Raw genomic sequence first — 14,924 nt, 5'->3', positions numbered from 1 at the left:
ACAAGAAACAGATTTTCACACCTCACACTTTAATGCATATTGATAGTCACCTTACTGAGCACTGGTCACTTGAATGATAATCACCCTAATCATGTCTGGTTTCATCCTACTGTTGTGTTATGCTACATCTGTAATGGTTGACATGATCACTCTAACTAGGTCAAGTTCCACTCTATTGTCTTTGACACTTAATGCTAATCTGCTCCTCAATAGTTGGGTACTTTAATGGCAATCACCCTAATCACTCCTGGTTTCACCTTATTGTTTTGGACACTTAATGCTAATCACTGCTCCTTTATGTTGCTGAGCACTTTAATGGCCCAGTCTGCATCGCTGCATTGACTGTTTAATGACTGTACTCACACCTCTGGCACTACCTCAAACACCTCTGTACATGCACATGTAACTAGTTTCTAGAAGGTCAGCACTTTGTTTCTAAGGCTCTTTAACTGTTTACAGGTCTCTTTTAATCAGCACATGTTTTTCTCTCCTCACATGTTATGTACATACTATATAAGTTTTAAGTCTAATGCTAATGCTAACTGCACAGGTTTAACCTTTACTCTTAGTCACATAGGGGCTGCTATCTATCTATCTATCTATCAAAAAGACGCGAAACGGAGCGTGGGACATTTAAACAGATGATGAACATCAGTGAGTTTGTAAAGAGTCGCTCTCTGATGAGCTGGGATTAAAAAGAGTCTGACGAAGAGGAGTCCGTTTTATATTCTCACTTATTTATCTTCTGAACGTTTCATCATTTAGATTCTAATCAATCATTTTCAGTATCCTGACACATAAATATCTGTGTTTATAAAATACAGAGTTTGTTGTCAAATACAGGCTAGGTTAAGTCCAAACTGTTTAATAATAATCAATAATTATAGACAATTCAAAATGAAATCTTTTAGTCAGTAGAAACTGTCCTTTTGGTTATGAGTAGACTGCAGGTTGTTCTTCAGGTGTTTTTTTATCAGGTGAAGACACTAAACACTGTAACTGTGTGTGTTTGATTCGTAATAATACAGTGCGTGTGTGTGGACATAAACAGCTGAACGTGATCAGCTGAAGTCGCGTCATGTGACGCTGTCGAGGAAACGACGTCCCATGTGTATTAAAGCTGATTTCCTCTGTCCTCTCTCCTCTGCTTCGTTTCCTCCGTGCATCTCTGGTGGAAGGGACTAAGACGCAAGTGGAGGAGACAACTCGGAGGACACTCGGTGCAAATAGGGGAACTGAGATTGAGCCATAGCCAGCCGCTCTGACTCTGTATTTCCTGGTTCCCTCCCCTTCATATCTACAAGTTGAGGATGGGTGTAACCAACAAGAGTTGCACAGACTCTGAGCAAACAGATGCTGTGTCAATAAAAGGGGAAACTAGTTTGATTTCTCAAGAAGTGAAACTCAGACAGTCGTTGTTACAGAGAGGAGAAATGGCACAGAAAGGAGTTCAGCTAGACCGGGAGGCTTTCTCTTGTTCCATCTGTCTGGATCTACTGAAGGATCCGGTGACTATTCCCTGTGGACACAGCTACTGCATGAAGTGTATTAAAAACCACTGGGATACACAGGATGAGAAGAGAGTCTACAGCTGCCCTCAGTGCAGACAGGACTTCACACCGAGGCCTGTCTTGGTGAAAAACACCATGTTAGCAGTTTTAGTGGAGGAGCTGAAGAAGACTGGACTCCAAGCTGCTCCTGTTGATCTCTGCTATGCTGGACCTGAAGATGTGGCCTGTGATGTCTGCACCGGGAGGAAACTGAAAGCCTGTAAGTCCTGTCTGCAGTGTCTGGCCTCTTACTGTGAGAAACACCTCCAGCCTCATTTTAAAGTACCTCCATTTAAGAAACATAAGCTGGTGGAGCCCTCCAAGAAGCTCCAGGAGAACGTCTGCTCTCGTCATGATGAGGTGATGAAGATGTTCTGTCGCACTGATCAGCAGTCTATCTGTTATCTCTGCTCTGTGGACGAACACAAAGGTCACGACACAGTCTCAGCTGCAGCAGAAAGGAGCGAGAAGCAGAGAGAGCTCGAGGTGAGTCGACAAAACATCCAGCAGAGAATCCAGGATGGAGAGAAAGATGTGAAGCTGCTCCATCAGGAGGTGGAGGCTATCAATGGCTCTGCTGATAAAACAGTGGGGAACAGTGAGAAGATGTTCACTGAGCTGATCCGTCTCATGGAGAAAAGACGCTCTGATGTGACGCAGCAGGTCAGATCCCAGCAGCAAACTGAAGTGAGTCGAGTCAGAGAGCGTCAGGAGAAGCTGGAGCAGGAGATCACTGAGCTGAAGAGGAAAGACGCTGAACTGGAGAAGCTCTCACACACACAAGATCACAACCAGTTTCTACAGGACTACCCCTCAGTGTCAGCACTCAGTGAATCTACACACTCATCCAGCATCAAGATCCGTCCTCTGAGGTACTTTGAGGACGTGACAGCAGCTGTGTCAGAAGTCAGAGATAAACTACAGGACGTCCTGACAGACAAATGGACAAACATCTCACAGACACTGACTAAAGTGGATGTTTTACTGTCACAACCAGAACCAGAACCAGAGCCCAAGACCAGAGCTGAGTTCTTAAAATATTCATGTGACATCACACTGGATCCAAACACAGCAAACACACATCTGTTATTATCTGATGAGAACAGAAAAGTAACATTCATGAGAAAACATCAGTCTTATTCTAGTCACCCAGACAGATTCACTGATTGGTGTCAGGTCCTGAGTAAAGAGAGTCTGACTGGACGTTGTTACTGGGAGGTGGAGAGGAGAGGAACAGGAGTTTCTGTAGCAGTCACATACAAGAATATCAGGAGAGCAGGGAGAGCAGATGAATGTTTGTTTGGCTGTAATGACAAATCTTGGATGTTAGATTGTGACAACAACAGTTATAACTTTTGTTACAACAAAGTCCAGACTCCTGTCTCAGGTCCTCGGTCCTCCAGAGTAGGAGTGTACCTGGATCACACAGCAGGTATTCTGTCCTTCTACAGCATCTCTAAAACCATGACTCTCCTCCACAGAGTCCAGACCACATTCACTCAGCCTCTACATGCTGGACTCGGGTTTTATGGTTATGATGGAGACTCTGCTGAGTTGTGTAAACTGAAATAGACAGAAGTCATTAAGGAGACAGATGTTTAACTTGCTGTGTTTCAAATCTTCAACTTCATTTTTTTTCTTGCTCGTTGCTGAGATGTGATGGTCGTCACCTGTCAATCAAACTTTATGGGCGGTACTTTGACCTCTTCTCGTCTGTTCTGTAAATGTTTGAGTGTCTTTAAGTGACGCTCCTTCCTGTGTCTGTTTAGCCGTGGACTCTTTCACCGCTCACCATGACTTTTGTTCATAAATTTAACCTTTTTTTAAAAAACAAAATTTCAATAAATTTAATAAAATCTTCCAAAATCCTCCTGTTTTGATTGGGTTTCTTCACGGCGCCCCGTGAGCCTCGGAGGTAAGCATTGACCCACCACACTACGGCACACTAACAAGAAACAGATTTTCACACCTCATACCACCGAGCATCGACAGTAGAGGGGCAGCTGTGAAGGGGTTGTAGTGGTACCTAGTTATCCTATGGGACAGATATTAGATAATTTTATAGTGAGCTCTAATCATATAGGAAACAAGTAGACTAGTTAACTACAGCAGGTGACTGCTTCTGTTAGCCTCAATAGGATCGTGCCCCTTTATTTTTATATTTACCCATTACAACAGTAAAACAGGTAATTTGCTGAAAGTAGTTGAATGTGAGTAAAATATCTGCATACTTTTTTCCTAGCTGGGACAAACTCAAACTGTCAAAAGATTTAAATTTGATTTGAATTATAAATTAACGCTGTGTTGTTGTGTTTAAACTTCCCTTCATCATATTGAGGGGCCTGAACCAAAATGACAAGTAAATGAAAATGTTTTAGTGTCTCAAGACTAAAGAATAAGAATAATGTTTGAATGTGTGTTGAATTCTCTCAATACATGTTTTTGTCAAGAGGCAAGGGAGGCAACTGTTTGGGGCCCCCAGACCAGTAGGGGGCCCCAGTGAGCTGACAAACTTTTAACCAAAGCAGCTGCCCTCCATGTGCAATCTTTGCAGTGACAGCACCTCCCTAATGGGGCCCCATCGTCCCGCTGAACGCTGGTGGGAGGGACCCTAAATTAAACTTTTGCCTCGTGGCCCCGTCAGTCTCTAGAATCACCAGTGTGTGCAGAACACGGGGAGACGAAACAAACAGAGAGAAGGAACGTCTCATCTGTCACTCAAACTTCACTTCTGTTTTAAACACGCTGTAGATTCACAGCATGAATAACTTACACTTGGTGCTTCCTGTTTGGGTTTAATGTCGACGGTGTGGATTATGAGGACTCGGTGCTGCATAGGAATGTGCACTGGATGTCTTTGAATGTCAGTCGGTGTGTCTCTGGCGTCGGGCTTTTCTTTTCTTTAGTCAATATTTGGTTCTCAGCTTTGTGCACATATGTGAAGAAACGTGTGGTTAAATTGGCATGTTGTTGTTTAGAACTGTGTTTCTTATCGTGAGGTTACCGACCTGCAAAAACTCAGAGCAAAGAATAATTTATATATCATAAATAAATAAATAATGTTTCTGCTGAAAAGAAGAGAAGACATCTTGAATGCATCCAAAACGTTTAATATATCTATAACTTTTAAATCAGGCCTTTTATTAAGATAGAAATAAGTCAACATTATTGTCACTGCTTTAGTAGTTTTAAATAACTGGAGTTATCATGGATACATATTTTGGTCATAACTGATAGTGCAGATTATATGAATGAATTTTGCTCCGTCACGTCGAACTTGTAATCTTTCCAGGTTGTCCATTAATTCAGAGATGTGAATTAATGGACGTGTATTCAGCATGTCGCCTTTATTTTGAAAAGCTGGGGTAAAGAAATCAAATGTAAAGTGCAATGAATGTTCAGTGTATCACATAATAAACACAACTATATCCATGAGTATGATGAGTGGGGGTTTTTGGGGGGATTGGGTACCAACACACCAACACACCTCTGTCTGCTTTGAGGCAGAGCGTCTCTTCGTCCCTCCATGTGCTGCGTGGAACCTCTCGTCATCTGACCGCTCCAGATTCTGCAGAATCTTCTCACTGTTGTCCCGCTTCCTCTTCGCTGTGTGCGAGAAAACTATGTGTGAACTACAGCTGAGCGGGAAGTTATCGTGACAACGACGAGAGCATGTGATTATTGTCACTCTTCTCTCAGGGGGGAAAAACAGCTTTCTCTCTGTTCAGTGGATAAACATGTAAAACCTGCAGAGCTGAAACTGGAGTCACTTTGAACTCGCCCTGAGACGAGTCTTAAAGAGGACTCGGTCTTCATGCATGAACGTGTCGCCCCTTTGTGTAATGTATATGACAGTTTGCATCCTGTACTGTTCTATTCATGTGCTCAGTCATCTGTCACAAACTAAACTCAGGATATAAAGGCGGTGGTTTGGCATCAGCTGACTTGTTCCCTAAACAAACAGGAAATGAAAACATGCACCACTATCTGTCTCTTCTACTCATCACTCATCGGGTTCATGCATCGTGCAGACTGCTTTGAAAAGCATGGGCGTACAAAAAAATAATAAATCTCTTCAAACTCTCTGTGAGCAGCTTGTTGTTAGACAGGAACAGAACGTTTCAGCTTTCACCCTTCAAACACTCATCAGGTAAAGTAGGATATGATGTGTTTATAACTGCAGGACAGACTCTGTTGGGGACAATATAATAATAACTTTATTTATATAGCACCTTTAAAAACAACTGCTTACATATAAAGATAAATACAAACACATCAACATATAGATAAGTGTCAAGTGCGTGTTTAGTTTGTGCAGATTGTCCCCACTTGATAGGACATCCCCCAACTGAAGCATACAGGACTCCACTCTTTGTGTTTAGCTGCCTTTATTTCCTTAGCAGTTTCTCTTTGCAGCAGTTTGCAGCAGTTTACAGCAGGTCACAGCAGGTCACAGTAGGTGGAAAAACCTCAAAACAAAAAGAGAATGCACATTTTTAGCACTCATATGGTTTTGCCATCACAAAATAAGAACATGAAATCACAAAATAATTTCCACTGGCCTACACAATTTTTAAACTTTTCCTTTTACTAAATTTTAGCAAATCAAAATGTCATTAGTTTTTAAATAATAATTTCATTAATCAAAATGCAGATAAATAGAGTTCCAAGAATCTCATCTGAAATTCACAATAAACAATCAGTGGTTTTAAACCAAATGAGTCCCATGTCCGTGCCTTTCGAATCCCAGGTCACTTGAACGCACCACCGAGCCGACACTCGCAATGTAAACATTCATTGCTATGCTTACCGGCTGTTCTTCAGGTGTCTTTTGACAGTGTGGAGGACATCGCCTGCTGCACAGTGGACTTTTGGGGAAGTTTGGACAGTTTTGGCTCGCGCTGATCACGTTAATGAGCCTGCCTTATCTCCTTCACCTGGTCCCGCGGGTGCTCTGTTTTTTCTCCTCCGGAGTGCGCACCATAGCCTGATACAAAGGTTCCTGCCGCTGACGCCAAACCTCCGGATGGGAGGAGGGAGTGAGAGGCGAAAGGCAGCTCGATCCCAACAAAACAATAAGTGTTCATGAAGTAGTTACCTTCTCAGACCTGCAACAGTTAAATGGTGCTAAGTTAATCTCATTTATATTCCTGAAAAGCTACCTTTGACTGAGATGAGTTTATTCGTGCAGCTTTTGAAAAATCATCGTGAGTGAAAAAAACACTTTATTCTGCAGTCAATCCAAATATAGAAGAACAGGTAGATAGATAGATAGATAGATAGATAGATAGATAGATAGATAGATAGATAGATAGATAGATAGATACTTTATTGATCCCGAGGGAAATTCAAGGCATCCAGTAGCAGTATACAGACAGGCAGGACACAAGACATTAGTTACAATACACACCCGCTGTCCCCCCTCCCCTCTGTATACAATAATCCCCCAAACAAGATTTAGCAGCCCCTATGTGATTAAGAATAAACATAATTACAAGTTAAGCCTGTGCAGTTAGCATTAGCATTAGACTTAAACTTATATAGCATAATGTACATAACCTGTGAAGGAGAGAAAAACATGTGTTGGTTAAAAGAGACCTGTAAACAGTTAAAGATCCTTAGAAACAAAGTGCTGACCTTCTAGAAACTAGTTCCATGTGCATGTACAGAGGTGTTTGAGGTAGTGCCAGAGGTGTGAGTACAGTCATTAAACAGTCAATGCAGGGATGTAAATTGGCTCACCAACTTAAAGGAGCAGTGATTAGCATTAAGTGTCCAAGACAATAAGGTGAAACCAGGAGTGATTTGGGTGATTATCAATAAGTACCCAACTATTGAGGAGCAGATTAGCATTAAGTGTTGAAGACAATAGAGTGAAACTTGACCTAATTAGGGTGATCATGTCAACCATAACAGATGTAGCTAAACACAACAGTAGGATGAAACCAGACATGATTAGGGTGATTATCTTTAAAGTGACCAGTGCTCAGTAAGGTGACTATCAATATGCATTAAAGTGTCCAACTGGAGGCTGACTTTGAGGTCAGCAGTGCAGATGAGGAGTGAGAAAAAAAGTGAAACATGAGTCCAGGGTTCACCGCGTGCTTCTTCCCTGCCGTGACAGTGAAGTGTTGTACAGTCTTATGGCCTATAGGGGGACAAAAGAGTTCTTGAGTCTGTCCGTGGAGCACGACTGTGACAGCAGTCTGTCACTGAACATGCTCCTCTGCCCGGTGAAGGTTCTGTGCAGAGGGTGGTGTGTGTTGTCCATGATGGAGAGCATTTTGTCCAGAGACCTCCTCTCTACCACTGTCACCAGTGAGTCCAGCTCTGTGCCCACCACAGAGCCGGCCCTCCTCACCAGTCTGTCCAGGCGTGCTGCGTCCCTCTTCTTGCAGCTTCCTCCCCAGCACACCACTGCGTAGAAGAGGACGCTGGACACCACGGACTGGTAGAACATCTGCAGCAGCTTTTTGCAGATGTTGAAGGACCCCAGCCTTCTTAGGAAGTACAGACGACTCTGTCCCTTCCTGCAGGTAGTGTCCATGTTAGGCGACCAGTCCAGCTTGTCATCCAGCTGCAGCACCAGATACCCGTAGGTCCTGACCACCTCCACGTCGACCCCCCCGATGGAAACAGGTTTTAGATGTGGTTTGTTCCTTCGGAAGACAACCACCATCTTCTTGGTCTTGGAGGTGTTTAGCTGCAGATGGTTGTCACTGCACCACGTCACAAAGTCCTTGATCAGGCTCCTGTACTCCTCCTCCTGTCCGTCCCTGACACAACCAACTATCGCAGTGTCGTCCGAGTATTTCTGCATGTGGCAGAGCTCAGAGTTATACTGGAAGTCAGAGGTGTACAGGGTGAACAGGACAGGGGAGAGCACGGTCCCCTGTGGTGCTCCGGTGCTGCTGACCACAGTGTCAGATGTGCAGTCCTTCAGTCTGACGTACTGTGGTCTCTCTGTGAGGTAGTCCGTGATCCACCTCACCAGGTGCGAGTCCACCCTCATCTCGGTCAGCTTGTCTCTCAGTAGGAGGGGATGGATGGTGTCGAAAGCGCTTGAGAAATCAAAGAACATGATTCTCATCACGCTGCTCCCTTTGTCCAGATGAGAGTAAGCCCTGTGTAGAAGATAGAGGATGGCATCGTCCACGCCCACCTTTGCCTGGTATGCAAACTGCAGGGGATCCTGTGCGTGTTGGACCTGGGGTCTGAGGTGTTGGAGCAGCAGCCGTTCGAAGGTCTTCATAACGTGGGATGTCAGAGCGATTGGTCTGAAGTCGCCTGGCTCACTGGGGTTTTTCTTCTTGGGGACCGGGGTGAGGCACGAGGTCTTCCAGAGTACAGGAACCTTCCCAAGCCGCAGGCTCATGTTGAAGATGTGCTGAAGTGGCTCCCCCAGCTCAGCAGAGCAGGCCTTTAGCATCCTGGGACACACCTTGTCCGGGCCTGCTGCCTTCCTGGGACGGAGTCTCTTCAGCTCCTTGCTCCTCTGGTGATGGTGGGGGGGAGGGGGGATGGATTGTCACTGGAGGTTGTATCTGTCCTGGTGGAGGTGTTGGGGGGAGTGAGAGGGGGGGAGGGGGTGTGTAGAGGGGTGCTGGGGGGACAGGCACTGGCTGCAGCGACGGGGCTGTCGAACCTGTTAAAAAACAAGTTGAGCTGGTTTGCTCTCTCAGGGTCCCCGTCTTCTGCGTTGTTATTATTCTTTTTGCAGCCTGTGATGGTTTTCATGCCTTCCCAGACCTCCCTCATGTTGTTCCGCTGCAGCTTCTGTTCTACCTTCCTTCTGTACTCCTCCTTTGCCTCTCGGAGTCTGACCTTGAGTTCCCCCTGCACACGCTTCAGCTCTGTCTGGTCTCCCTCCTTGAATGCCCTTTTCTTCCTGTTAAGGATCTCCTTGACATCGCTGGTGATCCAGGGCTTGTTATTCGGGAAGCAGCGCACAGTTTTAGTGGGAACCACAACGTCCATACAGAAGTTCATGTAGTCAGTTGTGCAGTGTGTGACCCCCTCAATGTCCTCACCATGGGTCTCTTGCAGGGCACTCCAGTCAGTGGTCTCAAAACAGTCTCTGAGGGCCTCCTCTGCCTCGGGAGACCACTTTCTGAAGGTGCGAGTAGTTATCGGTTGTCTCTGGATCTTAGTTTTGTACTGTGGCTTGAGTAGGACCAGGTTGTGGTCGGACTTACCCAGAGGTGGTAGGGGGGTGGCAGTGTAGGCGTCCTTCACGTTTGCATACAGGAGGTCTATTGTCCTGTTCTTCCTGGTGGGACAGCTTACAAACTGGTTAAAGTCCGGTAGTGTGGAGTTCAATGTAACATGGTTAAAGTCCCCTGAGATGGCGATGAAAGCTTCCGGGTGCAGCGATTGTAATCTTGAGGTGGTCGCGTGGATGACGTCACACGCAGTCTCGGCGTACGCACGAGGTGGAATGTAAACACAGACCACGATCGCGTGGGAGAACTCCCTGGGCATGTAGTAAGGACGGAGACCTACCGCCAGCAGCTCGATGTCTTTGCTGCACGTTGCCTCCTTCACCGTAATATGTCCATGGTGGCACCATCTGGTGTTAATAAACAGCGCGAGTCCTCCTCCTTTCCGTTTGCCGCTGAGTTTTGTGTCTCTGTCCGCTCTCACTGTAGTAAAGCCCGGTAGATCCACGTTAGCGTCCGGGGTGTTTTGAGTCAGCCAGGTTTCTGTGAGGCACATTAAACTGCACTCTCTAAATGTCCGGTTGTTCCTCACGAGAGCAGCTAGCTCGGCTGTCTTGTTGGTTAGACAGTTTACGTTCCCCATCACTATCACCGGAACCGAGGGCTTGTACCTCCATCGCTTAGCCGCTAGCTTAGCCTTTAGCATAGCCCCAGCTCTACAGCCTCTGTACCGCCGTCTCAGCTCCTCTGGTATCGGGTGAACGATGCCGGCTTGTCCCGCTGACCGGAGCGAGAGCAGCGTTTCCCTTGAATAAGAAAGTTTTCCGCTGCTATTTCCACGAAAACACGAAAAAGTATCCATAGGATGCATAAAGTTATACACTGAAGGTGTACTATAAAAACTATAAAAGTAGAAGTTGGCACAGAGCCACAACAAACGAATAACATATCAGACGAGTACGACAGGGACGGAGCTACTGAATGTGCACAGGTGAGGAGTCCAGAAGTCCTTTAAAAGCTTTTAAAAGGTACTGCAGTTAGAAACAATACAACTCAAACAGACAAACTTTTTTTTCTGCAGGAATATTTTTACACACGGATTGAAGAAAGCAGGCAGCTTACATCGGTATGTTTCGTGCTAGTTGAGGCTGTGGATGGTGTGTGTATGTGTTTGTATGTGTGTGTGTGTGTGTGTCCATCTGGCTCCAGTACAGCAGAGCTGGGAGGTTAACACAGACAGGAGCCGAGCAGAGAGAGAGACAGAGAAGCAGAGGGAGACCTCTAGTGTTCAACTTGACGAATAGCACCTTTCACCTGAGACACCTGAGACTCATCATCATGCATGGTCACTATCAGGGCAGCCAATAAACATGTACATGACAATGAAAACAACAACAAAAAACTCTTTCAAGGGAGACATGCAATTTACAAAACACAACATTTTGCATTATAATAGAACCATGTCCAAGCAGTCGAGCTAAAAACATCGACATCCTATTGATTTATTTATTTATTTTTTCATTTTAGATTTAAAAACATCACAGGACAGCTCTTTTAATTTGACGTCATTCTCCAACAGATTCCAGGCTGAGGCTGCAGACTTTTGAGGGGTGGCAGGATAGCTCAGTCGGGTCGAGTTGGGAACTGGAGGGTCGCTGGTTTCGAGTCCTGGTGGATGGAAATTGACTTCACTTCCTTGGGCACAAGCCGTCACTCTGACGTCTCTCAGTGCATGCCCACAGATCCTGTTGAATGTCCACCAGGGTGAAAACACAGTAATTTCATCTCAGGGATCAATAGAGTGAAAAAGAAAAATACCTGAAAGTCTTTTTCCCGTTCCTGTTGGAGCGTTTGTAACAGAAAGCATAAAAAGGTCCAGAGAACGCAAAGAATACTGTCCAGAAAGAATACTTTAAAAAAAGAGTAAATGTTATTCTTTAGGCTCTGTGTTGTGTAACTTGTTTCTACGGTACTAGAAGTGTTCTTTATCTCTTTCCCTGCTTGGCTCTTGTGGACACATTTTGATATATATCGTCCTTTTAAAACTGCAACACACCCACCTTTATAATCTGTGTTTCATGTTGGTAAAACTCGACCTCAGCAAAGAGAAAGGATCAATATCTTTAACTTGTTTAAATTAAAGCTTTTATGGCTCAGTCAGGAGATTCCTGCAGAGGAGGGCATGATAGACACGACTATGCATGATCAGAAGCTGGAAACACGGTGAAAGATTTACTATCATGGCATGAATACAGTGCTGCAGCTTCACCTTCAACATATAAAGCTGCAAACAGGAACGTCTCTCTCTCACACCGCTCCTCCTCCTGGAACCAATCAGAGCTTGTTAACCCCTCCCTCTTCTTCCTGCTCTCACACACAGCCAGCTCCACTCTGACGTGTATTTCCTCCTTCTCTCCACATCAGATCTAATGTTTGAGGATGGGTGTAACCAACAAGAGCTGCACAGTCACTGAACAAACACATGCTGTGTAGATCAGAGGTCAAACTAGTTTGATTTCTCAGGAAGTGAAACTCAGACAGTCGTTGTTACCGAGAGGAGAAATGGCACAGAAAGGAGTTCAGCTAGACCGGGAGGCTTTCTCTTGTTCCATCTGTCTGGATCTACTGAAGGATCCGGTCGCTCTTCCCTGTGGACACAGTTACTGTATGAAGTGTATTAAAAACCACTGGGATACACAGGATGAGAAGAGAGTCTACAGCTGCCCTCAGTGCAGACAGGACTTCACACCGAGGCCTGTCCTGGTGAAAAACACCATGTTAGCAGTTTTAGTGGAGGAGCTGAAGAAGACTGGACTCCAAGCTGCTCCTGCTGATCTCTGCTATGCTGGACCTGAAGATGTGGCCTGTGATGTCTGCACCGGGAGGAAACTGAAAGCCTGTAAGTCCTGCCTCTTCTGTTTGATCTCATTTTGTGAGAAACATCTTCAGCCTCATTATGATTCACCTGCTTATGCAAAACATAAGCTGGTGGAGCCCTCCAAGAAGCTCCAGGAGAACGTCTGCTCTCGTCATGATGAGGTGATGAAGATGTTCTGTCGCACTGATCAGCAGTCTATCTGTTATCTCTGCTCTGTGGACGAACACAAAGGTCACGACACAGTCTCAGCTGCAGCAGAAAGGAGCGAGAAGCAGAGAGAGCTCGAGGTGAGTCGACAAAACATCCAGCAGAGAATCCAGGATGGAGAGAAAGATGTGAAGCTGCTCCATCAGGAGGTGGAGGCTATCAATGGCTCTGCTGATAAAACAGTGGGGAACAGTGAGAAGATGTTCACTGAGCTGATCCGTCTCATGGAGAAAAAACGCTCTGATGTGACGCAGCAGGTCAGATCCCAGCAGCAAACTGAAGTGAGTCGAGTCAGAGAGCGTCAGGAGAAGCTGGAGCAGGAGATCACTGAGCTGAAGAGGAAAGACGCTGAACTGGAGAAGCTCTCACACACACAAGATCACAACCAGTTTCTACAGGACTACCCCTCAGTGTCAGCACTCAGTGAATCTACACACTCATCCAGCATCAAGATCCGTCCTCTGAGGTACTTTGAGGACGTGACAGCAGCTGTGTCAGAAGTCAGAGATAAACTACAGGACGTCCTGACAGACAAATGGACAAACATCTCACAGACACTGACTGAAGTGGATGTTTTACTGTCAGATCCAGAACCAGAACCAGAACCAGAGCCCAAGACCAGAGCTGAGTTCTTAAGATATTCATGTGACATCACACTGGATCCAAACACAGCACACACACTGCTGTTATTATCTGATGGGAACAGAAAAGTAACATTCATGAGTAAACATCAGTCTTATTCTAGTCACCCAGACAGATTCACTTATTGGTGTCAGGTCCTGAGTAAAGAGAGTCTGACTGGACGTTGTTACTGGGAGGTGGAGTGGAGAGGAAGAGGAGTTGATGTAGCAGTCACATACAAGAATATCAGCAGAGCAGGGAGAGCAGATGAATGTTTGTTTGGCTTTAATGACAAATCTTGGAGGTTATATTGTGACAACAACAGTTATAACTTTTGTTACAACAAAGTCAGGACTCCTGTCTCAGGTCCTCAGTCCTCCAGAGTAGGAGTGTACCTGGATCACACAGCAGGTATTCTGTCTTTCTACAACATCTCTGAAACCATGACTCTCCTCCACAGAGTCCAGACCACATTCACTCAGCCTCTACATGCTGGACTCTGGGTTTGTTATGATGTTGGAGACTCTGCTGAGTTGTGTAAACTGAAGTAGACAGAAGTCATGAAGGAGACAGATGTTTAACTTGATGTGTTTCAAATCTTCACCTTGATTTTTATTCATGCTCGTTGCTGAGATGTGATGGTCGTCACCTGTCAATCAAACTTTATGGGCGGTACTTTGACCTCTTCTCGTCTGTTCTGTAAATGTTTGAGTGTCTTTAAGTGACGCTCCTTCCTGTGTCTGTTTAGCCGTGGACTCTTTCACTGCTCACCATGACTTTTGTTCACCTGAACTGACATTTCTCTGTGTGAAAACATCAACTTCTCTCTGCTCTCCATGTTTGATTATTTGTATTCATACATTTATATGCTGTTGTTTCTGTTCTGATTCAGAGTCTGAAGAGAGAGAGAGAGCAGCAAACTTTTCTTTAATGCTGATTTTCTCTTCTCACCACTTTGAACATTTGTAGAAAATCTATAAAATCCCACTTAAAGAAACGAGTTAGTCAGAATAAATGTTGTTCATATTCAAAGTGATGTAAAAATGTCCTCTGAGGTCTTTTAAAAATGTAATCCTCCTGATTAAATCAATAAGGAGATAAATCCTGGTTTTCTGTGAGCAGAGATTCTGATCAAACAAAGTGATTGTGTGGATGAAGTGAATGTGTTCATGAAATGATTGAAGGAGAGACATTGAACACACTTTACTGATTTGATGTGTCGGAGCCATAATGTGTGTTTTTACCTCTGTTGATTATTTGTTATATTTTGCTCCTTATATGGGTTTGATATAGTTTCCAGTAATTAGCAGTGGGCGTGGCTTACTTTAATTTTACCTGTGTGTTTGGGGTGACGGGAGATGAGTGTGTTGAAAATGATAGAAAAGATGCAATTTGCTGAATTTGTTTTGCAATTTCTATATTTTGATCATTTAATCCATTAAACCTATAAGATAATCATAACTGCTTTTGTTTGCTCGTACGTAATCTCATGTTCTTCTTTCCCTTTTT

General features: G+C 44.7%; 1 protein-coding gene across 1 annotated transcript; it reads left to right on the top strand.

Annotated features, from left to right (window-relative positions):
* Nucleotides 1–1,433: 1,433 nt before the first annotated feature.
* On the top strand, nt 1,434–13,966 carry LOC306826277 (uncharacterized protein; the record flags this gene model as incomplete). The annotated part of the gene is made up of 2 exons (XM_079347479.1): nt 1,434–3,110; nt 12,245–13,966. 2 exons carry the CDS (start codon nt 1,434–1,436, stop codon nt 13,964–13,966), a joined length of 3,399 nt encoding a protein of 1,132 aa, XP_079203605.1.
* Between the last annotated feature and the right edge of the window lie 958 nt (nt 13,967–14,924).

Source organism: Symphodus melops, assembly GCF_947650265.1.
Source record: "Symphodus melops genome assembly, chromosome: 7".
Classification (NCBI taxonomy): domain Eukaryota; kingdom Metazoa; phylum Chordata; class Actinopteri; order Labriformes; family Labridae; genus Symphodus; species Symphodus melops.
Note: the sequence above shows the minus strand (reverse complement) of the source record. Positions and strands in the feature narration are given on the sequence as shown.